Source organism: Pristiophorus japonicus, chromosome 27 (genome assembly GCF_044704955.1).
Source record: "Pristiophorus japonicus isolate sPriJap1 chromosome 27, sPriJap1.hap1, whole genome shotgun sequence".
Lineage (NCBI taxonomy): Eukaryota > Metazoa > Chordata > Chondrichthyes > Pristiophoridae > Pristiophorus > Pristiophorus japonicus.
In genome coordinates this window covers 737399-762571 of record NC_092003.1, presented here as the reverse complement: position 1 = coordinate 762571, position 25173 = coordinate 737399, and the positions used below count along the sequence as shown (strand labels likewise).

Sequence of the window (25173 nt, the reverse complement as noted above, 5' to 3'; positions counted from 1 at the left end):
AGATGCAGGAAGAATGTTCCCAATGTTGGGGAAGTCCAGAACCAGGGGTCACAGTCTAAGGATAAGGGGTAAGCCATTTAGGACCGAGATGAGGAGAAACTTCTTCACCCAGAGAGTGGTGAACCTGTGGAATTCTCTACCACAGAAAGTTGTTGAGGCCAATTCACTAAATATATTCAAAAAGGAGTTAGATGAAGTCCTTACTACTAGGGGGATCAAGGGGTATGGTGAGAAAGCAGGAATGGGGTACTGAAGTTGCATGTTCAGCCATGAACTCATTGAATGGTGGTGCAGGCTCGAAAGGCCAAATGGCCTACTCCTGCACCTATTTTCTATGTTTGTATAAATGAGAGCGGAGGGGTGAATAATGAGGGTGGGGGGAATGGGGGGGGGGAGATTAAATAATGGACCCATTCTGCACCGCTTGAATTGCTCCTGGGGAATGGGGGCAGGTCCCGGCAGTGACGAGAAGCAATACCGCACCCCCCCAGTCAGTGAGTGGGGAGGGGAATATCGAGCGTAGGGGGGGGGGGGGGGGGGGAATATCGAGCGTAGGGGGGGGGGGGGAATATCGAGCGTAGGGGGGGGGGGGGGGGGGTGGGGACAGAGTCGGCTTTGTGCCCGTCCTGCGCCCACTCTTCGCCGATACTGCGGGCTCTCTCCGCCCGCCCCGCGCTCTCTTTCCGCCGCTCCCGCGCCCTCTCTGCGCTGCTCCTGCGCCCACTCTCCGCCCGCCCCACGCCCTCTCTCCGCCGCTCCCGCACCCTCTCTGCGCCCGCCCCGCTCCCTCTCTCCGCCCGCCCTGCGCCGCTCGCCCCGCTCCCTCTCTCCGCCCGCCCTGCGCCGCTCCCTCTCTGCACTCTCTCTCCGCCCACCCCGCGCCCTCTCTGCGCTGCTCCTGCGCCCTCTCTCCGCCCGCCCCGCGCCCTCTCTGCGCTGCTCCTGCGCCCGCCCCGCGCCCTCTCTGCGCTGCTCCTGCGCCCGCCCCGCGCTGCTCCAGCGCCCGCGCCCTCTCTGCGCTGCTCCCGCGCCCGCCCCGCGCCCTCTCTGCGCCCGCCCTGCGCCCTCTCTGCGCTGCTCCCGCGCCCGCCCCGCTCCCTCTCTCCGCCCGCCCCGCTCCCTCTCTCCGCCCGCCCTGCGCCCTCTCTGCGCCGCTCCCTCTCTGCATTCTCTCTCCGCCCACCCCGCGCTCTCTCTGCGCTGCTCCTGCGCCCGCCCCGCGCCCTCTGTGCGCTGCTCCTGCGCCGGCCCGGGATCCCGGATACAATGTTGCCAGTGTGTGTGTTACAGCCGAGGCCCCACGTGACGCGGCGGCTGGCCATTGGCTGGCGGTGATGTCACCTCAGCAGGATCCGGGGATTTCTCGGGCTCCCGGGGGCTCTCGCTGCGCAATTTGCCCCCGTTCGCTCCCCGGCTCCGTGCCACTTCCCCGGCCCGGGACCCACAGACAGACAGACAGACAGGGCCCGGACCCCGGACCCCGGACCCAGGACCCAGGACCCAGCCTCGGCCCCCGGCCCCCGGAACCCTCGGCCCCCGGTCCCGCCAGTCTCCAGTCCCTGCTCCCGCAGCCCCGCGGTGGTGGATTGCTGCGTGTCTCTGGGGCAGGGTGGGGGGCACACGGGGCTGCAGTATATTTTATAGATTATTGTTTTTAAAGCAAACAGCCCAGAGGTGCGAGATGGTCTTCAGCACTGCTCCAGCTCGGCTTTAAATCAAACTGGACCAGAGGGTGAGTACATTGGGCTTTGGTTTTGGGGAGCTGGGTCTAAGGAACACTCTGGGATCTCCCAGGTTCCTGTATTTGTTCTCTCCCAACCTTAAACCCCTGCAAAACTTTTTAAGGTGTTTTAAGCCGGCTGCCTGCACCCAATGTTCATCTGTTGCCCCATCGCCCTGTCCCCGCCCCCTGCCCCCCTCTTCCCGCCCTCCCCCCCCCCCCATCGCCCTGCCCCCCCCCCCCCGGTCGCCCTGTCCTTGCCCCCTCTTCCCGCCCCCCCGTCGCCCTTCTCTTCCCCCCCCTCCCCTCCCCCCATCGCCCTGCCCCCCCTCTCTCCGTCGCCCTGCCCCCTCCCCCTGACCTGTCTCCCCCCCGCCCCCCTCCCCAGCCCCATGTGGCCTCGCTCCCCTCTTGTGCCCTCATTCTCCCCCCCCCACCTGTCTGTGACAACCCCGACCATGTTGGGTGTGTGGTACCACGATTGTCGGGCCCAAGGGCAGCGTACAGTGAGCGGGATGGGACGCCATCCTACGGTTCGCAATCAGCGGGCACGGCGCGAGCTCACCGATAACCCGGGACGTTTGATTGCGTGGCGATTGATCCGGTTATTCTCGCGCTAATCTCGGTTATTGTGTGACCGATGGTGGGTCCGATGGTCACTTGGAGCAGTGAGCACAGATGGTCCGCCACTTGCCTGGTAACCAGTAAATGGGCAAAACCCGAGGCGGGAATTATCCGACCTAACGTGGATCGGCAGATTTGGTTACGATGACTGGCTTTGGGTTGGCTTAGCGGCTTTGCAAATAACCGGCCATGGCCAATCTCTGGGTGGGGGGGCAGGTTGGATGGAACGATGGGGCCTACAGTATTGGCTCACTGAACCTGGGGAAGTTCAGTGTCTCCTTGCAGGTTGTGGGTACTGAGTACGGGTTGTAACCTGGTGAAGGGGGTGAGGAGGACGGGAGAAGGGGGCACGAGTTTTCACCTTGACTTCACTGTTGCGGTATCAAGAGGGAGCTGGTTACTGAATAACGGGGGTGAGGATTAACCTCAAGTTCTTTCCCCCCCGATATCTCTGGGTCAACGAGGCTGGAGGTTTCGAGCTGCGGTGTGAGTGCTGGGAGCAGTGGGGCATGAACACTCATTAGTGTTTCTGTTGTCGAGGAGGAGACAAATGTAATGGCAGCTCACTGTTTCTGGTCAGCAAGCAATTAATTCCTAGGCTGCTCTTGCTGTGCGGTGAGATGGGACACAGCGCGGTGAGATGGGACACAGCGCGGTGAGATGGGACACAGCGCAGTGAGATGGGGCACGGTGAGATGGGACACAGCGCGGTGAGACGGGGCACGGCGAGACGGGATGAGACGGGGCGCGGCGAGATGAAGGTACGGTTCGGGGAATGGGGGTGACTCAACGCTATCCATTATCTCTCCCTATTTGGATCATTTTCCATGTGTGAGCTTGGACAGAGAGTGGGATATTCAGCTGTGGAAGGGTTTGCTGGCCAGCCCGATTCTGATCCCATCATCGTCCCAATATCCAAACGCACTCTCTTTCCATTCGGAATAGCGAGGAGGAGCGGGAACCTTGGCTGATTTCCCTCCCCGAGCCAAGGGGTGTGGAGGTGAACTCAACGCAGACCGAGGATTGGACCATTCCTGGCCTCTCCATGGAGGGGGGCCAGTGATCCTCACGCTGGCCTCTGCACTGCCTTCAGCCTGACTCATTGTGCCTGCGGGCCTCGCTCCAGGCCGGAGCCTGCGGGCAAGGAATGCAGGAAGTTGCCGGTTGCCTGTGTCAGCTTCTTGCTCTACAGTGAGGCTGATGGGAACAGAAACTCCTCAACACCCTGGTCACTGCCATACATTCCCGCCTTGGGCCCACCAGGCCCCGGTAACACCGCCGGGGGAGAAAGTTACCAATTTTGTTGTGGATGGTGAGTGCGGCATGAGGGCGACGGAGTCAGCAAAGTGGAGAAGAGCGGGAGGTATTTGTTGAAGAATTGTAGTTGTTTTCACAAAATCACAGAAATTTACAGCATGGAAGGAGTCCATTCGGCTAATCATGTCCGTGCCGGCCGACCAAGAGCTACCCAGCCTAATCCCACTGTCCAGCTCTCGGTCCGTAGCCCTGCAGGTTACGGCATTTCAAGCACACATCCAGGTAGTTTTTAAATGTGGGGAGGGTTTCTGCCTCTACCACCCTTTCAGGCAGTGAGTTCCAGATCCCCACCACCCTCTGGGTGAAGAAATTTCCCCTCAAACCCCCTCTAAACCCCCCAATTACTTTAAATATATGTCCCCTGGTTGTTGACCCCACTGCCAAGGGAAATAGACCCTTTATATTCCTCTATATCCAGGCTCCTCATAATTTTATACACCTCAATCAGGTCTCCCCTCAGCCTCCTCTTTTCCAATGAAAACAAACCCAGCCTATCTAATCTGTCCTCGTAGCTTAGATTCTCCACTCCCGGCAACATCCTGGTAAATCTCCTCTGTACCCTCTCCAGTGCAATCACATCCTTCCTGTAATGTGGTGACCAGAACTGCACACAGTACTCCAGCTGTGGCCTAACCAGTGTTTTATACAGTTCAAGCATAACCTCCCTCCCTGCTCTTGTATTCCATGCCTCCACTAATAAAAGCAAGTATTCCGTATGCCTTCTTAACCATCTTAACCACCTTATCCACCTGGCCTGCTACCTTCAGGGACCTGTGGACCTGCACTCCCAGGTCCCTCTGTTCCTCTACACTTCTCAGTGTCCGTCCATTTAATGTGTATTCCCTTGCCTTGTTAGACCTCCCCAAATGCATTACCTCACACTTCTCCAGATTGAATTCCATTTGCCACTGCTCTGCCCACCTGACCAGTTCATTGATATCTTCCTGCAGTCCGCAGCTTTCTTCTTCTTCTTCAACCACACGGCTGATTTTAGTGTCATCTGCAAACTTCTTAATCATACCCTCAACATTCAAGTCCAAGTCATTGATATATAGCACAAAAAGCAAGGTACCCAGCACTGAGCCCTGCGGAACCCCACTGGAAACAGCCTTCCGGTCACAAAAACATCCATCAACCATTACCCTTTGCTTCCTGCCTCTGAGCCAATTTTGGATCCAACTTGCCGCTGTGCCCTGGATCCCGTGGGCTTTAACTTTTGCGACCAGTCTGCGGAGGTTGGAGGAGGAAGGGGTGACCTGCAGATGAGAGGTGTCGATGTCCCGGGACAATGAGTTGGATAAAAGAGGATTTTGATGTCTCGGTGGGGATTCAGAGAGGAGTTCGTGTGAAGGATGCTGGATTTGTCGGGACTAGTAAGGACGAGAGCAGGACGTTCATTGATTTAAATTCACGAGAATGATTGCGATGGGGGAAGAGAGAGGCTGGAGGTGAATGAGTGATGCAGACCAGGTGTATAGCATTCCCTTTCCTGCCAAACCTAGTGTTCAATTTCCCCACAACCTTCGAGCCCAGCTCACCACTGGCACTGGGCTATTGTGTTCATTCCCATCCCAACCATCCTTCTCAACTCATGACACACAAGAGGCAGGTGTGTGCTGTATCTGTGCTCGCCTTTCGAGGGGCGAATAGTGGGGTGGGGGGGTGGCAGAGGGTGTAGGTCGGAGGGAGGGAGGGAGTGTTCTTCGGGCGAGAGGTTGCAGATGGGGTTACTGAGACAGAAGAGGTATGGCCACAAAAAGATGTAAACAGCAACGTGGTGATGACCAGATAAATCTCTTCTAGTGATGAAAGACTTGCATTTAAACACCACCTCCACACGTCACAAAGTGCCTTAGTGTAGCCACTGCTGCAACGCAGGGATCGCAGGCAATTTTTGCACAGCAAGATCTCACAAACTGCTAAATGAGCAGAAAATCCTGGAAATACTCAGCAGATCAAACAGCATCGGTGGAGAGAGAAACCGAGTTAATGCTTCAGGTCAGAACTGGACCAGATTATATCTTTCTGTGATAAATATTACCCAGGACACCGGGGAGAACTCCTCCTGCTCTTCTTCAAAATAGTACCATGGGATTTCTTTTACTTCCAGGCGAGGTCTCGGTTTAACGTCTCATCCGAAAGATTGCCCCTCCGACAGCACAGCATTCCCTCAGTACCGTCCCTCCGACAGTGCGCTGCTCCCTCAGTACTGCCCCTCCGACAGTGCGCCGCTCCCTCAGTACCGTCCCTCCGACAGTGCGCCGCTCCCTCAGTACCGCCCCTCCGACAGTGCGCCGCTCCCTCAGCGCCGCCCCTCCGACAGTGCGGCGCTCCCTCAGCACCGCCCCTCCGACAGTGCGGCGCTCCCTCAGTACCGCCCCTCCGACAGTGCGGCGCTCCCTCAGTACCGCCCCTCCGACAGTGCGGCGCTCCCTCAGTACCGCCCCTCCGACAGTGCGGCGCTCCCTCAGTACCGCCCCTCCGACAGTGCGGCACTCCCTCAGTACCGCCCCTCCGACAGTGCGGCACTCCCTCAGTACCGCCCCTCCGACAGTGCGGCACTCCCTCAGTACCGCCCCTCCGACAGTGCGGCGCTCCCTCAGTACCGCCCCTCCGACAGTGCGGCGCTCCCTCAGTACTGCCCCTCCGACAGTGCGGCACTCCCTCAGTACTGCCCCTCCAACAGTGCGGCGCTCCCTCAGTACTGCCCCTCCGACAGTGCGGCACTCCCTCAGTACTGCCCCTCCGACAGTGCGGCGCTCCCTCAGTACTGCCCCTCCGACAGTGCGGCTCTCCCTCAGTACCGCCCCTCCGACAGTGCAGCTCTCCCTCAGTACTGCTCCTCCGACAGTGCGGCACTCCCTCAGTACCGCCCCTCCGACAGTGCAGCTCTCCCTCAGTACTGCTCCTCCGACAGTGCAGCTCTCCCTCAGTACTGCTCCTCTGACAGTGCGGTGCTCCCTCAGTACCGCCCCTCCGACAGTGCGGCACTCCCTCAGTACTGCTCCTCTGACAGTGCGGTGCTCCCTCAGTACCGCCCCTCCGACAGCAAGGCGCTCCCTCCGAGCCACTCTGGGAGCCTGGATTATGCGGCTCAAGTTCCTGGAGTGGGCCTTGATCTCCGCGACCACCTGACTTGGAGGTGAGACTGAGCCACAGCTGACACACACAGGGCTACGAAAGAGATGGAGTGTCGTCGTCAACGGGGATCATTCCTGCATTACCCCCTTCGCCAGCCTCACACTGGCCTCCGCCGGCCAGGAATAAAATGGCAGTGACTCTGTAACCGGAGCCGGTAGCCATAAAACCGGGCTTCAGCGCAGTGTCTTCTGCCTCGCTCTGCCTCCATTAATGTGTGTTCAGTTGGCAGTCTCTCGGCTAAACAACGAGGAAAGCAAATAGTGTTGAGCTGTGTGATTATTCGGGAATGGTTGAGCTATTGTGCGGGCGTGTTGTTGCTACAGGAAGAGTCGCTGAATTCTGTGTCGCCTCCCCCAGGCTTGGTGTCGAGTGTTCGGATAAAGAACATTTATTCGATACAAGCGGCCCCCTCAGACCCTCCGCGGCCCCCTCAGACCCTCCGCGGCCCCCAGCTTCAGCAGATCACCCCTTACTGCACCATTTCCCGCACAAGGCTGAAATGATTGGAGATGCTGGGTATTTTTTCTTTGGAGCAGAGGAGGGTGAGGTGTATAACATTGAGGGGCCTGGATAGACTGGATAGGAAGGACCTGTTTCCCTTGGCAGAGGGTCAAAAACCAGGGGGCATAGATTTAAAGTAATTGGGGGGAGGTTTCGAGGGGAGATGAGGGCCAGTTCCTTCACCCAGAGGGTGGTGGAGGTCTGGGGTGGAACTCACTGCCTGAAAGGGTGGTAGAGGCAGAAACCCTCACTACATTTAAACAGTGTTTGGATGTGCACCTGAAGTGCTGTAACCTACAGGGTTATGGACCCAGAGCTGGAAAGTGGGATTAGGCTGGGTAGCTCTTGGTCGGCCGGCACGGACATGATGGGCCGAATGGCCTCCTTCCGTACTGTAAATATCTATGATTGTATGAAACCTTACTGACAGTATTTACAGGGGGTCCCCCGGAGTGTGTCAGTATTTACAGGGGGTCCCTGGGAGTGTGTCAGTGTTTACAGGGGGTCCCCGGGAGCGTGTCAGTATTTACAGATATTGGCCGTACCTGTGTCGATCAGGTATTGGCCGTACCTGTGTCGATCGGGTATTGGCCGTACCTGTGTTGATCGGGTATTGGCCGTACCTGTGTCGATCGGGTATTGACCGTACCTGTATTAATCGGGTATTGGCCGTACCTGTATTGATCGGGTATTGGCCGTACCTGTGTCGATCGGGTATTGGCCGTACCTGTATTAATCGGGTATTGGCCGTACCTGTGTCGATCGGGTATTGGCCGTACCTGTATCGATCGGGTATTGGCCGTACCTGTATTAATTGGGTATTGGCTCCTCCCCGGGCACTGATCTCTTTTTTTTTTTAAATGTTGCAGATAATTTTGATTCAAGATGGGGGCATTTTTGGACCGTCCGAAAACGGAGAAACAGAACGACCACGGGGAAGGGAATGGGATCCGCTACGGGCTGTGCAGTATGCAGGGCTGGCGCGTGGAGATGGAGGATGCACACACGGCAATGCCGGAGTTACACGACAAACTGAAAAACTGGTCCTTCTTTGCCATTTACGACGGGCACGCAGGGTCAGGGGTCGCCAAGTATTGCGCCAAGAACCTCCTCCAGCACATCACCAGCAACCAGGAGTTCAAAGGTGGGTTTCTGACCTTGCTGATTGACATGTGCTTCTCCCTTCCCCTGCCCCTGGGTTCGGAGCAGATACCGCCCATGGTCGGCACAGGCTGGGGCCGGAACCAGGGGCGCTCCTGGTCTCTGTGACTCAGACACGATGGCTTCACCTTTGAACCATCGCCCTGTGTGCAATCATGATCTGAACTTCAAGCCGAGGCCTTGATAATGAACCGTCGGCCTAATGACTGTTCCAACTCACACAGAGTGAGACCAACCTTCAGACCGTAGCCTCTCCGCCCTCCCTCCTATCCCTCACCGCCCCCACCCCACCTCATCGCCCCTCCCCCGCCCTCCCTCCTGTCACTCACTGCCCTACGTCCCCCCTCATCGCCCCTCCCCCGCCCTCCCTCCTATCCCTCACCGCCCCCACCCCCCCTCATCGCCCCTCCCTCCTGTCCCTCACTGCCCTACCTCCCCCTCATCGCCCCTCCCTCCTATCCCTCACCGCCTCCATCGCCCCTCCCCCGCCCTCCCTCCTGTCACTCACTGCCCTACGTCCCCCCTCATCGCCCCTCCCCCGCCCTGCCTCCTATCCCTCACCGCCCCCACCCCCCCTCATCGCCCCTCCCCCGCCCTCCTTCCTATCCCTCACCGCCCCCAACCCCCCTCATCGCCCCTCCCTCGCCCTCCCTCCTATCCCTCACCGCCCCCATCGCCCCTCCCCCACCCTCCCTCCTGTCCCTCATTGCCCCCACCCCCCCTCATCGCCCCTCCCCCGCCCTCCCTCCTGTCCCTCACTGCCCTACCTCCCCCTCATCGCCCCTCCCCCGCCCTCCTTCCTATCCCTCACCGCCCCCAACCCCCCTCATCGCCCCTCCCTCGCATCCCTCACCACCCCCATCGCCCCTCCCCCACCCTCCCTCCTGTCCCTCATTGCCCCCACCCCCCCTCATCGCCCCTCCCCCGCCCTCCCTCCTGTCCCTCACTGCCCTACCTCCCCCTCATCGCCCCTCCCCCGCCCTCCTTCCTATCCCTCACCGCCCCTACCTCCCCACTCATCGCCCCTCCCCCGCCTTCCCTCCTGTCCCTCACTGCCCTACCTCCCCCTCATCGCCCCTCCCCCGCCCTCCTTCCTATCCCTCACCGCCCCTACCTCCCCCCTCATCGTCCCTCCCCCGCCCTCCCTCCTATCCCTCACCGCCCCCACCCCCCCTCATCGCCCCTCCCCCGCCCTTCCTCCTATCCCTCACCGCCCCTCCCCCACCCTCCCTCCTGTCCCTCATTGCCCCCACCCCTCTCATCGCCCCTCCTTCCTATCCCTCACCGCCCCTACCTCCCCACTCATCGCCCCTCCCCTGCCCTCCCTCCTGTCCCTCACTGCCCTACCTCCCCCCTCATCGCCCCTCCCCCGCCCTCCCTCCTGTCCCTCACTGCCCTACCTCCCCCCTCATCGCCCCTCCCTCCTGTCCCTCACTGCCCCACCTCCCCCTCATCGCCCCTCCCCCGCCCTCCCTCCTATCCCTCGCCCTCGCCGCCCCCACCCCCCTCATCGCCCCTCCCCCTCCCTCCCTCCCTCCTGTCCCTCACCGCCCCACCCCCCCTCATCGCCCCTCCCCCGCCCCCACACTCCCTCATCGCCCCTCCCCCGCCGGCCCTCACGCCCCCCCCCCACCGCCACTTTCCCGGCCCCCTCACCCCTCCCCCCTCCTGCCCCACACGGCCTGCCCTGTGCTGCACTGGGCGTGTCGGTCTGGATTTTATGCCCAGTTCTCTGGAGTGGGCCACGGCTGACATCCTCGACCTGGGGGGGGGGGGGGGGCTCGATCCCCACAGCCCCCTGCGGCGAGAGTGCGACCAATGAGCCGAGCTGAACCCTTGCCGCGGCGACTAGCTCTGCCTCGTCTGCTGACATGGTCGCCGCGTGAATCGTCGGGGGCCCATGGAAACGACCCCAGAACGGGTTGCGGGGTGGGGGGGGGGGGATGAAACGCGGGCGGCATGGCGTTGCGAACGTGCAGACGATTGATTGTGTGTTCTGTGAAGGGATGGTGGATGGCGGCAGTGACTCGGTGGAGAGCGTGAAGCGGGCGATCAGGACCGGCTTCCTGAACATTGACGAACACATGAGGAACGACTCTGAGCTGGGGAACAATGACATGGACCGCAGTGGATCGACGGCCGTGGCTATCCTGATCTCACCAACACACGTCTACTTCATAAACTGCGGCGACTCGCGGGGAGTCCTGCAGCGGGCTTGCTCCGTGCACTTCTCCACCGAGGACCACAAGCCTTGCAACCCCCGCGAGAAGGAACGTATCCAGAACGCCGGGGGCAGCGTGATGATCCAGCGGGTCAATGGCTCGCTGGCCGTCTCCCGGGCGCTGGGAGACTACGACTACAAGTGCGTGGACGGGAAGGGCCCCACCGAGCAGCTGGTCTCTCCGGAACCCGAGGTCATGGTCATCGAGCGCTCCCAGGATGACGAGTTTGTCGTCCTGGCTTGCGACGGTATTTGGGATGTAATGAGCAACGAGGAACTGTGTGCCTTTGTCCGCTCCAGGCTCGAGCTCACCAACGACTTGGAGAGAATCTGCAACCTGGTGGCAGACACCTGCCTGTATAAGGTAAGGAGGAGTGGGCGACCAGCATTTCCCCCCCCCCTCCCCTCCCCCCGCCCACCACCCCACATACTGGTACAGTCCCACACACACTGACTCTCACTGGGGTACAGTCCCACACACACTGACTCTCACTGGGGTACAGTCCCACACACACTGACTCTCACTGGGGTACAGTCCCACACACACTGACTCTCACTGGGGTACAGTCCCACACACACTGACTCTCACTGGGGTACAGTCCCACACACACTGACTCTCACTGGGGTACAGTCCCACACACACTGACTCTCACTGGGGTACAGTCCCACACACACTGACTCTCACTGGGGTACAGTCCCACACACACTGACTCTCACTGGGGTACAGTCCCACACACACTGACTCTCACTGGGGTACAGTCCCACACACACTGACTCTCACTGGGGTACAGTCCCACACACACTGACTCTCACTGGGGTACAGTCCCACACACACTGACTCTCACTGGGGTACAGTCCCACACACACTGACTCTCACTGGGGTACAGTCCCACACACACTGACTCTCACTGGGGTACAGTCCCACACACACTGACTCTCACTGGGGTACAGTCCCACACACACTGACTCTCACTGGGGTACGGGTCCCACACACACTGACTCTCACTGGGGTACGGGTCCCACACACACTGACCCTCACTGGGGTACGGGTCCCACACACACTGACTCTCACTGGGGTACGGGTCCCACACACATTGACTCTCACTGGGGTACGGGTCCCACACACACTGACTCTCACTGGGGTACGGGTCCCACACACACTGACTCTCACTGGGGTACGGTTCCCACACACACTGACTCTCACTGGGGTACGGGTCCCACACACACTGACTCTCACTGGGGTACGGGTCCCACACACACTGACTCTCACTGGGGTACAGTCCCACACAGACTGACTCTCACTGGGGTACGGGTCCCACACACACTGACTCTCACTGGGGTACAGGTCCCACACAGACTGACTCTCACTGGGGTACGGGTCCCACACACAGACTCTCACTGGGGTACGGGTCCCACACACACTGACTCTCACTGTTGGAGGGAGGAGTGGGAAGTAATTGCACAAAGCTCCCAGTTAATAAAGAACTGTGTTTAAATGGACTTTGAGCTGAGTCCGTAGTTGGCAGGGATAGTCAGTGCTGTGACAGATAAGCCGGTGGGTGACGGGTTCCTCACTCAGGACCTCCGCCTGAGGCCCATACATTTGTGTGTGGTGCTGTTCAACTGTGGGGGGCAGCCCAATCCTGTCCCCTCCACCAATGCCTACATGCTCGTGTGTGCTTTCCAGCAAGGGACGCTGGCTTGTGATCAGAAATACAGGATGTAAACCGCGCCCTCTCACCCTGTTTCTGCCTCCCAACTGCCCCGGTACGTCAATCATTAAAATGTCATGGACACGGACAGAAAATAACCAACAGGCCGATGGGATGCTGGCCTTTATACCCAGAGGACCAGAATACCAGGGGGTAGAAGTTATGCTGCACTGTACAAAGCCCTGGATAGACCCACCTGGAGCACTGTGAGCAGTTCTGGGCACCACATCTTAGGGAGGGTATATTGGTCTGGGAGGGTATATTGGTCTGGGAGGGACTGCAGCGAGGGTTTACCAGAATGGTACCCGCACCCCAAGGGTTAAGTTACGAGGAGCGATTACACAAATCAGGGTTGTAGTCCCTGGAATTCAGAAGGTTAAGGGGCGATCTGCTGGAAGTTTTCAGGATATTGAGGGGAACAGAGAGGGGAGGTCGAGAGACACTGTTCCCGCTGGTTGGGGGGTCTCGGACTAGGGGCACAGGCTAAACATTAGAGCCAGACTTTTCAGGAGTGAAATTAGGGAACACTTCTACACACACAGGGTGGGAGAGGTTTGGAACCCTCTTCCCCAAACGGCAATCGATGCTGGGGGTCAGTTGTTCATTTTAAATCTGAGATTGAAAATATTTTTGTGAATCAAATGTATTGATGGATAGGGGCCAAAGGCGGGTCTATGGAGTTAGGTCGCAAATCAACCGTGACCTCACTGAGTGGTGGGACAGGCTCGAGGGGCTGAATGGCCTCCTCCTGTTCCTGTGTAACAGGCTCGAGGGGCTGAATGGCCTCCTTCTGTTCCTGTGTAACAGGCTCGAGGGGCTGAATGGCCTCCTCCTGTTCCTAATGTAACAGACACGAGGAGCTGAATGGCCTCCTCCTGTTCCTAATGTAACAGACTCGAGGGGCTGAATGGCCTCCTTCTGTTCCTAATGTAACAGGCTCGAGGGGCTGAATGGCCTCCTCCTGTTCCTGTGTAACAGGCTCGAGGGGCTGAATGGCCTCCTCCTGTTCCTGTGTAACAGGCTCGAGGGGCTGAATGGCCTCCTCCTGTTCCTGTGTAACAGGCTCGAGGGGCTGAATGGGCTCCTTCTGTACCTAATGTAACAGGCTCGAGGACTGAATGGCCTCCTCCTGTTCCTGTGTAACAGGCTCGAAGGGCTGAATGGCCTCCTCCTGTTCCTAATGTAACAGGCTCGAGGGGCTGAATGGCCTCCTCCTGTTCCTAATGTAACAGGCTCGAGGGGCTGAATGGCCTCCTCCTGTTCCTAATGTAACAGGCTCGAGGACTGAATGGCCTCCTCCTGTTCCTAATGTAACAGGCTCGAGGGGCTGAACGGCCTCCTCCTGTTCCTAATGTAACAGGCTCGAGGGGCTGAATGACCTCCTCCTGTTCCTATGTTCCTAACCCTCAGTCCCTCACCCCTGACCCTTGCCCTCCTGACCAACCCCACTCCTCCTGTACCCCAATACTCCCCGTCCCCACGGCCCGGGAGAGGGCCAATCCTGACCAGGCTGCACTCAGGCCGAAGCAGACAGCAGTGACCTCGACACAGGCCGAACATTGGAGGAGCGCTGCGAGCATCCCGAGCCTGTGGGTGAAGGGGAGAGGCTGGATTAACGGCTGTGGGTTTCAACAGTCTGTGTGTCCCCCCCCCCCTCGCTCTCTGTGTCCCCCCCCCCTCGCTCTCGGCGTCCCCCCCCCCTCGCTCTCGGTGTCCCCCCCCCCCCTCGCTCTCTGTGTCCCCCCCCCTCGCTCTCGGTGTCCCCCCCCCCCTCGCTCTCGGTGTCCCCCCCCCCCTCGCTCTCGGTGTCCCCCCCCCCTCGCTCTCGGTGTCCCCCCCCCTCGCTCTCGGTGTCCCCCCCCCTCGCTCTCTGCCCTCCCCCCCCCTCGCTCTCTGCCCTCCCCCCCCCTCGCTCTCTGCCCTTCCCCCCCCCTCGCTCTCGGTGTCCCCCCCCCTCGCTCTCTGTGTCCCCCCCCCCCTCGCTCTCGGTCTCCCCCCCCCTCGCTCTGTGTCCCCTCCCTCGCTCTCTGCCCTTCCCCCCCCCTCGCTCTCGGCGTCCCCCCCCCTCGCTCTCGGTGCCCCCCCCCCCCTCGCTCTCTGCCCTTCCCCCCCCCCCCTTGCTCTCGGTGCCCCCCCCCCCCTCGCTCTCTGCCCTTCCCCCCCCCCCCCTCGCTCTCGGTGTCTCCCCCCCCCTCGCTCTCTGCCCTCCCCCCCCCCCCCCCTCGCTCTCTGTGTCGTCCCCCTCGCTCGCTACGTCCCCCCCTCGCTCTCTGCCCTTCCCCCCCCCCCCCCCCTCGCTCTCGGTGCCCCCCCCCCTCGCTCTCTGCCCTTCCCCCCCCCCTCGCTCTCGGTGTCCCCCCCCCTCGCTCGCTGCGTCCCCTCCCTCTCTCTCCCCATGCACTCGAAGCTCACGGATCAATCTCCGATGCCGAGTTTTCACGGCGAACTGATTGCCAAGAATGTTGCCCAGGAGCTACCGCCCTAAACCTGTGTGAAGCAAAGGCCGCTAACCAAACATGTGTTGTTTGGATGAAGCCTCTCGCTGTGGGCTGATGGGGGTACGCTGCAGTTTTATCTCATTCTCTGTGATAGTTCAGTGCCGCTGGCTGATCAGTGTTGTCCGTGAGATTTCAGCAAAGTGTAATTGAGTGTGTGATATTTTGCCACCGTGTGAAACAGCGAGCGTAAAGTCTCTCCTTCCTGGTGTGGGCACCCTGGGCAGTGTGTGGGGATAGGGGTCTGTGGGGGGGGAGGGGCTGCGGGAAATGGTGCTGTAGTGGTTCTGTTACTGGAGCGACGCCGGGGCCGGTAACGCCGGGGCCGGTATTGCCGGGGCCGGTAACGCCAGGGCCGGTATTGCCGTGGCCGGTATTGCCGACGCGGGGCTGGTATTGCCAACGCCGGTATTGCCGACACCGGGGCCGGTATTGCCGACACCGAGGCCGGTAACGCCAGGGCCGGTATTGCCGACGCGGGGCCGGTATTGCCAACGCCGGTATTGCCAGGGCCGGTATTGCTGACGCGGGGCCGGTATTGCCAACGCCGGTATTGCCGACATCGGGGCTGGTATTGCCGACATCGGGGCTGGTATTGCCGACATCGGGGCTGGTATTGCCGACACCGGGGCCGGTAACGCCAGGGCCAGTATTGCCGACGCTGGTATTGCCGACACCGGGGCTGGTATTGCCGACGCAGGGCTGGTATTGCCGACGCCAGGGCCGGTATTACCGACACCGGGGTCGGTAACGCCAGGGCTGGTATTGCCGACGCAGGGCTGGTATTGCCGAGACCGGGGCCGGTAACACCAGGGCTGGTATTGCCGACGCCGGGGCTGGTATTGCCGGGGCCGGTAATCCCGCGAACAAGAGATCAAATCACACCGAGGCAGTTTGCTGATTGGTTTTAAAATCCGGAAATAAAAATCTGGTCTCCGTAAACGCGAGCGTGAAGCTGTGGGATTGTGTAAAAACCCAACTCGTGCACTAGTGTCCTTCCGGAAGGAAATCTGGTCATTGTGACTCCAGTTCCAGTCCCACAATGACACAGGTGACCTACTCGATGGCAACTGCATTCCTGGGCAATAAGCAAATCACTCAGACCTTGAGAAATCTAAAATAAGACACCCCAACGTCAGTGAATGCTGAGGGAGCCCCGCACTGTCGGAGGGGCAGTACTGAGGGAGCCCCGCACTGTCGGAGGGGCGGTACTGAGAGAGCCCCGCACTGTCGGAGGGGCAGTACTGAGGGAGCCCCGCACTGTCGGAGGGGCAGTACTGAGGGAGCCCCGCACTGTCGGAGGGGCAGTACTGAGGGAGCCCCGCACTGTCGGAGGGGCAGTACTGAGGGAGTGCCGCACTGTCGGAGGGGCAGTACTGAGGGAGTGCTGCACTGTCGGAGGGGCAGTACTGAGAGAGCCCCGCACTGCGGAGGGGCAGTGCTGAGGGAGCCCCACACTGTCGCAGGGGCAGTACTGAGGGAGTGCTGCACTGTCGGAGGGGCAGTACTGAGAGAGCCCCGCACTGCGGAGGGGCAGTGCTGAGGGAGCCCCGCACTGTCGGAGGGGCGGTACTGAGGGAGCCCCGCACTGTCGGAGGGGCGGTACTGAGGGAGCCCCGCACTGTCGGAGGGGCGGTACTGAGGGAGCCCCGCACTGTCGGAGGGGCAGTACTGAGGGAGCCCCGCACTGCGGAGGGGCAGTACTGAGGGAGTTGATTTGACGATGGGTTTGTGCAGTATCAGTAGATTTCTGTTTGTGGTGATGAAGGATACAGACTGTGGGATTTACTCTCAGGACGTGTCTCTGTTGCTGTTTCTCAGGGAAGCCGAGACAACATGAGTATCGAGCTGGTGTGCTTCGAGAACGCACCGAGACCCTCGGAGGAAGCACGACAGCGAGAGGCTGAGCTCGACAGATACCTGGAAACGCGGGTCAAAGGTCAGGAAAATGGCCGCAGAGTGAGCTGGAGGCTGCGGTCTGAACCTCCCGTGCCATTAAATTGTCTCCCAGCTATTGAAGATGGGGTTGGATGGAGTTTAGTCAATTGCCAAGAAATATGTCCCAAGGCAACCGACCTGATCGGCCCTCCGACCCCCTGTTGGCGACATGTCAGTCCGTCACGCCGTCCCGAATCCCAGTATCAGGAGCGGAATCCCGGGGAGCCTGGTATCGGGAGCGGGATCTCACCGATCCGGGTGTCGGGGTGGATCCCAGTATCGGGGGTGGATCCCGGGGAGCCAGGTGTTGGGTGGATCCCGGGGAGCATGGTGTCTGGGTGGATCCCAGTATCGGGTGGATCCCGGGGAGCATGGTGTCGGGTGGATCCCAGGGGGTTGGGTGCCGGGGTGGATCCAAGTATCGGGGGTGGATCCCAGCATTGGGGTGGATCCCGGGTGTCGGGTGGATCCCGGGTGGGTCCCGGTATCGGATGGATCCCGAGGAGCCGAGTATCGGGGGTGGATCCCGGGTGTTGGGCGGATCCCAGTATCAGGTGGATCCCAGGGAGCCGGGTTTCGGGGGTGGATCCCAGTATCGGGTGGATCCCGGGGAGCCGGGTGTCAGGGGCTCGCCCCCGTAATGTCTGGACCCTCGGCCCGACTTCCTCTGTTTTGCTCCCTGATGAAAGCACCGATTTTCTGTCTGTTTTGCGGAAAGTTCCAAGTGTGTCCCGTTGTGTTACAGACCTGGTGGCAAAGGCGGGTCCCGAGGTTCCTCCCGGGATGCTGGATGTAATGCACTCGCTGCTCATCGAGAACATTCCCAACCTGCCACCCGGCGGGGGGCTCACCAGCAAGTAAGGAAGCGCTGATAATACAGCCTGTGGATTGCTCCCTCGGTACCGCCCCTCCGACAGTGCGGCGCTCCCTCAGTACTGCCCCTCCGACAGTGCGGCGCTCCCTCAGTACTGCCCCTCCGACAGTGCGGCGCTCCCTCAGTACTGTCTCTCCGACAGTGCAGCACTCCCTCAGTACCGCCCCTCCGACAGTGCGGCGCTCCCTCAGTACTGTCCCTCCGACAGTGCAGCACTCCCTCAGTACCGCCCCTCCGACAGTGCGGCGCTCCCTCAGTACCGCCCCTCCGACAGTGCGGCACTCCCTCAGTACCGCCCCTCCGACAGTGCGGCGCTCCCTCAGTACTGCCCCTCCGATAGTGCGGCACTCCCTCAGTACCGCCCCTCTGACATAGAAACATAGAAAATAGGTGCAGGAGTAGGCCATTCAGCCCTTCTAGCCTGCACCACCATTCAATGAGTTCATGGCTGAACATGAAACTTCAGTACCCCCTTCCTGCTTTCTCACCATACCCCTTGATCCCCCGAGTAGTAAGGACTTCAACTAACTCCCTTTTGAATATATTTAGTGAATTGGCCTCAACTACTTTCTGTGGTAGAGAATTCCACAGGTTCACCACTCTCTGGGTGAAGAAGTTTCTCCTCATCTCGGTCCTAAATGGCTTACCCCTTATCCTTAGACTGTGACCCCTGGTTCTGGACTTCCCCAACATTGGGAACATTCTTCCTGCATCCAACCTGTCCAAACCCGTCAGAATTTTAAACATTTCTATGAGGTCCCCTCTCACTCTTCTGAACTCCAGTGAATACAAGCCCAGTTGATCCAGTCTTTCTTGATATGTCAGTCCCACCATCCCGGGAATCAGCCTGGTGAACCTTCGCTGCACTCCCTCAATAGCAAGAATGTCCTTCCTCAAGTTAGGAGACCAAAACTGTACACAATACTCCAGGTGTGGCCTCACCAAGGCCCTGTACAACTGTAGCAACACCTCCCTGCCCCTGTACTCAAATCCCCTCGCTATGAAGGCCAACATGCCATTTGCTTTCTTAACCGCCTGCTGTACCTGCATGCCAACCTTCAATGACTGATGTACCATGACACCCAGGTCTCGTTGCACCTCCCCTTTTCCTAATCTGTCACCATTCAGATAATAGTCTGTCTCTCTGTTTTTACCACCAAAGTGGATAACCTCACATTTATCCACATTATACTTCATCTGCCATGCATTTGCCCACTCACCTAACCTATCCAAGTCACTCTGCAGCCTCATAGCATCCTCCTCGCAGCTCACACTGCCACCCAACTTAGTGTCATCCGCAAATTTGGAGATACTACATTTAATCCCCTCGTCTAAATCATTAATGTACAATGTAAACAGCTGGGGCCCCAGCACAGAACCCTGCGGTACCCCACTAGTCACTGCCTGCCATTCTGAAAAGTACCCATTTACTCCTACTCTTTGCTTCCTGTCTGACAACCAGTTCTCAATCCATGTCAGCACACTACCCCCAATCCCATGTGCTTTAACTTTGCACATTAGTCTCTTGTGTGGGACCTTGTCGAAAGCCTTCTGAAAGTCCAAATACACCACATCAACTGGTTCTCCTTTGTCCACTTTACTGGAAACATCCCTCAGTACCGCCCCTCCGACAGTGCGGCACTCCCTCAGTACTGCCCCTCCGACAGTGCGGCGCTCCCTCAGTACTGCCCCTCCGACAGTGCGGCACTCCCTCAGTACTGCCCCTCCGACAGTGCGGCGCTCCCTCAGTACTGCCCCTCCGACAGTGCGGCGCTCCCTCGGTACCGCCCCTCCGACAGCGCGGCGCTCCCTCGGTACCGCCCCTCCGACAGCGCGGCGCTCCCTCAGTACCGCCCCTCCGACAGCGCGGCGCTCCCTCGGTACCGCCCCTCCGACAGCGCGGCGCTCCCTCAGTACCGCCCCTCCGACAGTGCGGAGCTCCCTCGGTACCGCCCCTGCGACAGTGCGGCGCTCCCTCGGTACCGCCCCTCCGACAGTGCGGCGCTCCCTCGGTACCGCCCCTCCGACAGAGCGGCGCTCCCTCAGTACTGCCCCTCCGACAGCGCGGCGCTCCCTCAGTACTGCCCCTCCGACAGCGCGGCGCTCCCTCAGTACCATGTTGAGTGTCAGCCTGCATTTAATGCTCAAGTCCACGGAGCTCGGTCTTGAACTCACGACATTGACTCGGAGGTGAGAGTGCTCGCCACTATACCACGGCTGATCTTGCAATCCCTGTGCATTGAATCTAATTCTGAAACCACAGACATGAACCTTGCTTTAATAACTGAGCAATCTGTTTATATTCTTTCAGACGGAGTGTGATTGAATCAGTTTACAACCGACTGGTCCCTCAGACGACGGATCAGGTGAATGATTACTGAAAAACTTTATAAAGTTTACATTAAAGAAAGACTTGCATTTCTGTAGCGTCTTTCACAACCTCAGGCCACCCAAGCCAATTTCACAGCCAATGAAGTACTTTTGGAGTGCGGTCACTGTTGTAATGTGGGAAACGCAGCAGCAAATTGCGCACAGCAAGCTCCCACAAATGGGTTAGTTGAGCAATTGTTTCTTTATTTTATTGGTGGTATTGTTTGAGGGATAAATATTGGCCAGGGCTCCGGGGATATCTTCCCCCTGCTCCTCTTCCAACACTGCCTTTGGGATCTTTTACATTCACCTAAGAGGGCAGACGGGGCCTCGGTTTAACGTCTCATCCAAAAGACAGCCCCTCCGACAGTGCGGCGCTCCCTCAGTACTGCCCCTCCGACACACTGCCCCTCCGACAGTGCGGCGCTCCCTCAGCACTGCCCCTCCGACAGTGCGGCGCTCCCTCAGCACTGCCCCTCCGACAGTGCGGCGCTCCCTCAGCACTGCCCCTCCGACAGTGCGGCGCTCCCTCAGCACTGCCCCTCCGACAGTGCGGCCCTCCCTCAGCACTGCCCCTCCGACAGTGCGGCGCTCCCTCAGCACTGCCCCTCCGACAGTGCGGCGCTCCCTCAGCACTGCCCCTCCGACAGTGCGGCACTCCCTCAGTACTGCCCCTCCGATAGTGCGGCGCTCCCTCAGTGCCGCCCCTCCCTCAGCGCGGCCCTCCCTCAGCGAGTTGAGTTAGTGGTTAAGAGACCCTGGTGTGCAGTAAATAGTGCCATGTACTACTGTTGGATCTTCAGATCACCGTTCAGTCTGCCATTTTTATTGATTTTGTTTGTGTGATTAATTGTGTAGGATTTGGAGGAACCGGACAGTGCGTTGTAACCTGAGGCCCGAGGAGCTGGGTGTGGAAAGTGGAGTGGATTGCGAGGTGCACTAATCCCTGGTTTCCGTGTTTTAAGGACACTTGTACATGTGCAGAAGAGAATTCTCGAGTGACATATTTATATATTTGTTTTCTTTGCCGGTCGCCCTGTGCCCTGGACATTCCAGCGTGTCGCTGTTGGCCTGTCCTTGTGAAACCTGCTCTCTCCGCCACGTGGACCCAGCCTTTCTCTGTCTGAGTGAGGGGTTCCGGGGACCCCGGGGGCTGTGACTGAGGGCTGCCTCTCTCTCACTTTACAGTTCGACTTTATCCCCCCCCAGCCACGCTCCCATTCCCACATCTTCATTCCCCCTTCCCCACGTGTTCCGTAGTATCTGGGCTGGATTGTAGGCTCAACCAAGGACAGCTTGCTTTCTCTCTCTCGCTGACCGCTCCTCTCTGTCTCTCCACTTGCTCCAAGACCTCCCTCTCGCCGGCACGGTTGGTGAGTTCCCCGGCCTGGTGGGGCACTTGGTCACAGAGCGGGGGGGCGGCTGAGATTTCGGGCTCTGGTCTGTGCTCATTGAGGTGACAAAAAATCTTGGCAGCAACTTCTTCCCCCGTGTTGGGGACTTGGAGAGCAAAGGGGGAAAGAAGCCAGGGTTCCTGCCGCTGTCCAGTGACTCGTGTGAGAGAATGTCGGACTCGAATACGAGTCCCGTTCCGTCCCGTCCCCCCCTGGCCGCTGGGGATGAGGAGCTCACAGTAGGACAGAGTCCCTGGAACCTGTGCTGAGCTGGGGAAAGTCAGCGAATTCATAACTAGAAAACACAATCATTTTTGGAAAGTGCGAGAGTGAGTGAGAGCTCGCGTGTGTGCGAGAGTGAGGATGTGCTCGTGTGAGTCAGGTGTGAGGTCGAGAGCGAGTGTGCGTGGACGAGCGAGGATGTGTGTATGAGCAAGAGCGAGTTTGTGAGTGTGAGGATGTGTGTATGAGCAAGAGCGAGTTTGTGAGTGTGAGGATGTGTGTATGAGCAAGAGCGAGAGCGAGTGAGTGTGCGTTTGGAGATGTGTGAGAATTGCTCTGTCCCTTTCCCCAGGGAGGGGGTGATGTGGAAGGGTCAGGGAGCGGATGGTAATCGGCGATAGGCCGAGTGCTCACTGCCCCCTCCCTGGGGAGCAGTGACTGGTCAGTCTTTGGCCTCGGGTCATCCTGCTGTCCGGGTCTTGGGGTCAGGTCCCGGGTCCTTGGGGTCAGGTCCCGGGTATTGGGGTCAGGTCCCGGGTCCTGGGGTCAGGTCCTGGGGTCAGGTCCCGGGTCTTGGGGTCTGTAATTGGTTTGTTCTCTCCCCGGATTATTTGTTGCACTTTTGCCATCTCGAATGCGGATAGTCGAACCCCTGATTCATCCACTTTTATCATTTAGGTGGGGCGAGGGAGCCCGGGGGCAGTTTTACATTTCACCCTTTGGTTTTTGGGGTTTATTTTTAATTCCCTCTTTTCTCGGCCCTTTTAGTCCCGTGTGTTTGCTCTGGGCAGCGGCGGTGGGAATGCGTTGGGCTGAAGCCCACAGCCCCGAGAGATCGCTGCTGGTCATGTGTGGTCCTGCCCTCGCCCTCCCCCCACCCGGGGACCCCCGCCTCCTGAACTCTCCCCTCTGCTGCCCCCCCGGAGCTCGACCCCCAAGCTCGGCCCGGATCGCAACCCACCTCTTTCCTTGTGTCCCGGAGTTTGGGGGGTGGCATGCATACTTCTCCTGGGTCCCAGTGCTCGTCTTTGTTCGGGTCTAAACATTAAACCTCGAGAATTAAATCTCGTCACAAGTTTTAAAATTCAGCCGCCTTTTTTGTTGTAACCATGGTAACGGGCGTAGTGAGGAGGGGAAAAAAGGCTTCAGCAAGGGACTCGGCAACTTTTAAAGCTAAAGTTATATTATAACAGAACATTAAAATGTTTTCAACTCTATGTATTGCAAGTTTGTTTGGTGTGTGTATCGGGCAATCGAGGGTCCGGACCCTGGGCGGCTGGGATTTCAGGCTGGATTGGAGGGGACTCACCCCCTGGCTGCTTGTCCGAGATCTTGGTCTCTTCATCATCATTGAGCACGGGCTGAATGGGCCAAGTGGCCTGTTTAACATCATTCCCTGTAATGGCTGCAGTTAGGGCCAGAACCTGCAGGTGGTGCTATTGAGCCACCCTTTGCCTCTTGGGAACAGGAGGAGGCCATTCAGCCCCTCGAGCCTTCAGCTGGATTGTGGTGACCCTTAATGTTGGCTCCCAAACGTCTCGGCTTCAGTGGCTGGGAAAGGTGATCGAGAAATGCAACTACTTGAATTTTAGAGTCCATGATCGGGGACACCGGGTCTGGTTCATTGATCGGGGACACCGGGTCTGGTTCATTGATCGGGGACACCGGGTCTGGTTCATTGATCGGGGACACCGGGTCTGGTTCATTGATCGGGGACACCGGGTCTGGTTTATTGATCGGGGACACCGGGTCTGGTTTATTGATCGGGGACACCGGGTCTGGTTTATTGATCGGGGACACCGGGTCTGGTTTACTGATCGGGGACACCGGGTCTGGTTTACTGATCGGGGACACCGGGTCTGGTTTATTGATCGGGGACACCGGGTCTGGGTTTATTGATCGGGGACACTGGGTCTGGTTTATTGATCAAAGCAAAGTGTTTCCTTCCCACGATCGATCCCTGTATCTGAAATTCACTTACAAGCACTGAGATTAACATTTCTCGCTCAAACCCGCTGGCTCTTGCTTTGTGTTTGAAGGTGATGGTTTATGCTGGTTATAGTGGGACGGGTATCTAGTAATAATTAACCAGCAAGTCTTCACTGGAGGAGCAGGAGTCCAACGATTCTGCCTGCTCAGCGCCTCCGTCTCCTGCTGTTTGCCCAATGTTTTCACTGTCAAACAAAGACTAGCATTGCTACACTGCCTTTCACCCAGCCCAAACACTTCACAGCCAATGAAGTCATATAGTCACTGTTGTAATGAAGGAAACACGGCAGCCAATTTCTGCACAGATAGCTCCCACAAACAACAATGCAATGATCTGTTTGGTGATGTTGGTTACGGTATAAATATTAGCCCCAAGATACCAGGAGAAATCCCCCGTTCTTTATTCAAAAGTGGCCATGGCATATTTTATGTCCACCTGAGAACGCACACTGAGCCCCGGTTTGTCTGATCTAAAAGACGGCCCCTCCGACAGTGTGGCACTCCCTCAGTACCGCCCCTCCGACAGTGTGGCGCTCCCTCAGTACTGCCCCTCCGACAGTGCGGCGCTCCCTCAGTACTGCCCCTCCGACAGTGCGGGGCTCCCTCAGTACTGCCCCTCCGACAGTGCAGCACTCCCTCAGTACTGCCCCTCCGACAGTGCGGCGCTCCCTCAGTACTGCCCCTCCGACAGTGCGGCGCTCCCTCAGTACCGCCCCTGCGACAGTGTGGCGCTCCCTCAGTACCGCCCCTCCGACAGTGCGGCACTCCCTCAGTACTGCCCCTCCGACAGTGCGGCGCTCCCTCAGTACTGCACTGGAGAGTGTCAGCTGGGATCATTGTGCTCAAGTCTCTGGCGTGGGACTTGAGCCTCTAACCTTCTGATGCCGAGGCGAGTGTGCTACCCACTGAGCCACAGCTGAATTCCAAGACGTTGGAGGTTTTGTTGTAGTTCCTTTGATGGTGCTGGTGGGTGGAAGGGTTTTATAGTCGCTGAGGATTCCAGCTTCAAGGCCCGGTCAATTGAGGGAATATAATTGTTTTTTATGCTGTGTTCGGGGAGGGGGGGAGAATCACGGCGCTGGAGAGTGCACGCAAGGAATCATGCTTTGCTGTGACGCACCCAGTAGTTGAATAGCCAGCTCACTGTCTAAGCTCCCGCGCAGCTGCCGTACCGTTCCCCCACACGGACCCCTCACTCCCGGGCGTGGGTCAGAATCCTCCTGCAGCAGGAGAGCTCAGGCGGAATTTTTAATAACTTTTGCTTGGTTGAACTTTCACTAATCTCCGCTAATTGGTACGTCCAACAAATCTCGTGTTACGCTCCCTGCTGTGAAGCTTTGATTCCCTCACACTCCCTTCTTCTGATTTCCTATTTAAACTTTGCCCGGGTCAGAACTCCTTTCTGGGTGTTACCCACCAGGACTGCTGTGTCCTGCTCCGTTCCACAGTGGCCGCCTTCAACCACTTTGATACAATTTAGAGGCCACTTCAGTT

The 25173-nt window shown here is 58.8% G+C and overlaps 1 protein-coding gene across 2 annotated transcripts; it reads left to right on the top strand.

The window, feature by feature from the left end:
* The first annotated feature begins 1317 nt into the window (after positions 1–1317).
* On the top strand, positions 1318–22907 carry LOC139239389 (protein phosphatase 1B-like). 2 transcript variants are annotated; one of them, XM_070868071.1, is made up of 7 exons: positions 1318–1732; positions 8173–8447; positions 10469–11049; positions 16714–16831; positions 17576–17687; positions 20016–20070; positions 20933–22907. In XM_070868071.1, exons 2-7 carry the CDS (start codon positions 8189–8191, stop codon positions 20960–20962), a joined length of 1155 nt encoding a protein of 384 aa, XP_070724172.1. In that variant the 5' UTR covers positions 1318–1732; positions 8173–8188; the 3' UTR covers positions 20963–22907. The 2 variants fall into 2 exon arrangements, with proteins under 2 accessions (XP_070724172.1, XP_070724173.1); XM_070868072.1 differs by lacking the exon at positions 1318–1732 and adding an exon at positions 5558–5659.
* The last annotated feature ends 2266 nt before the right edge of the window (positions 22908–25173 follow it).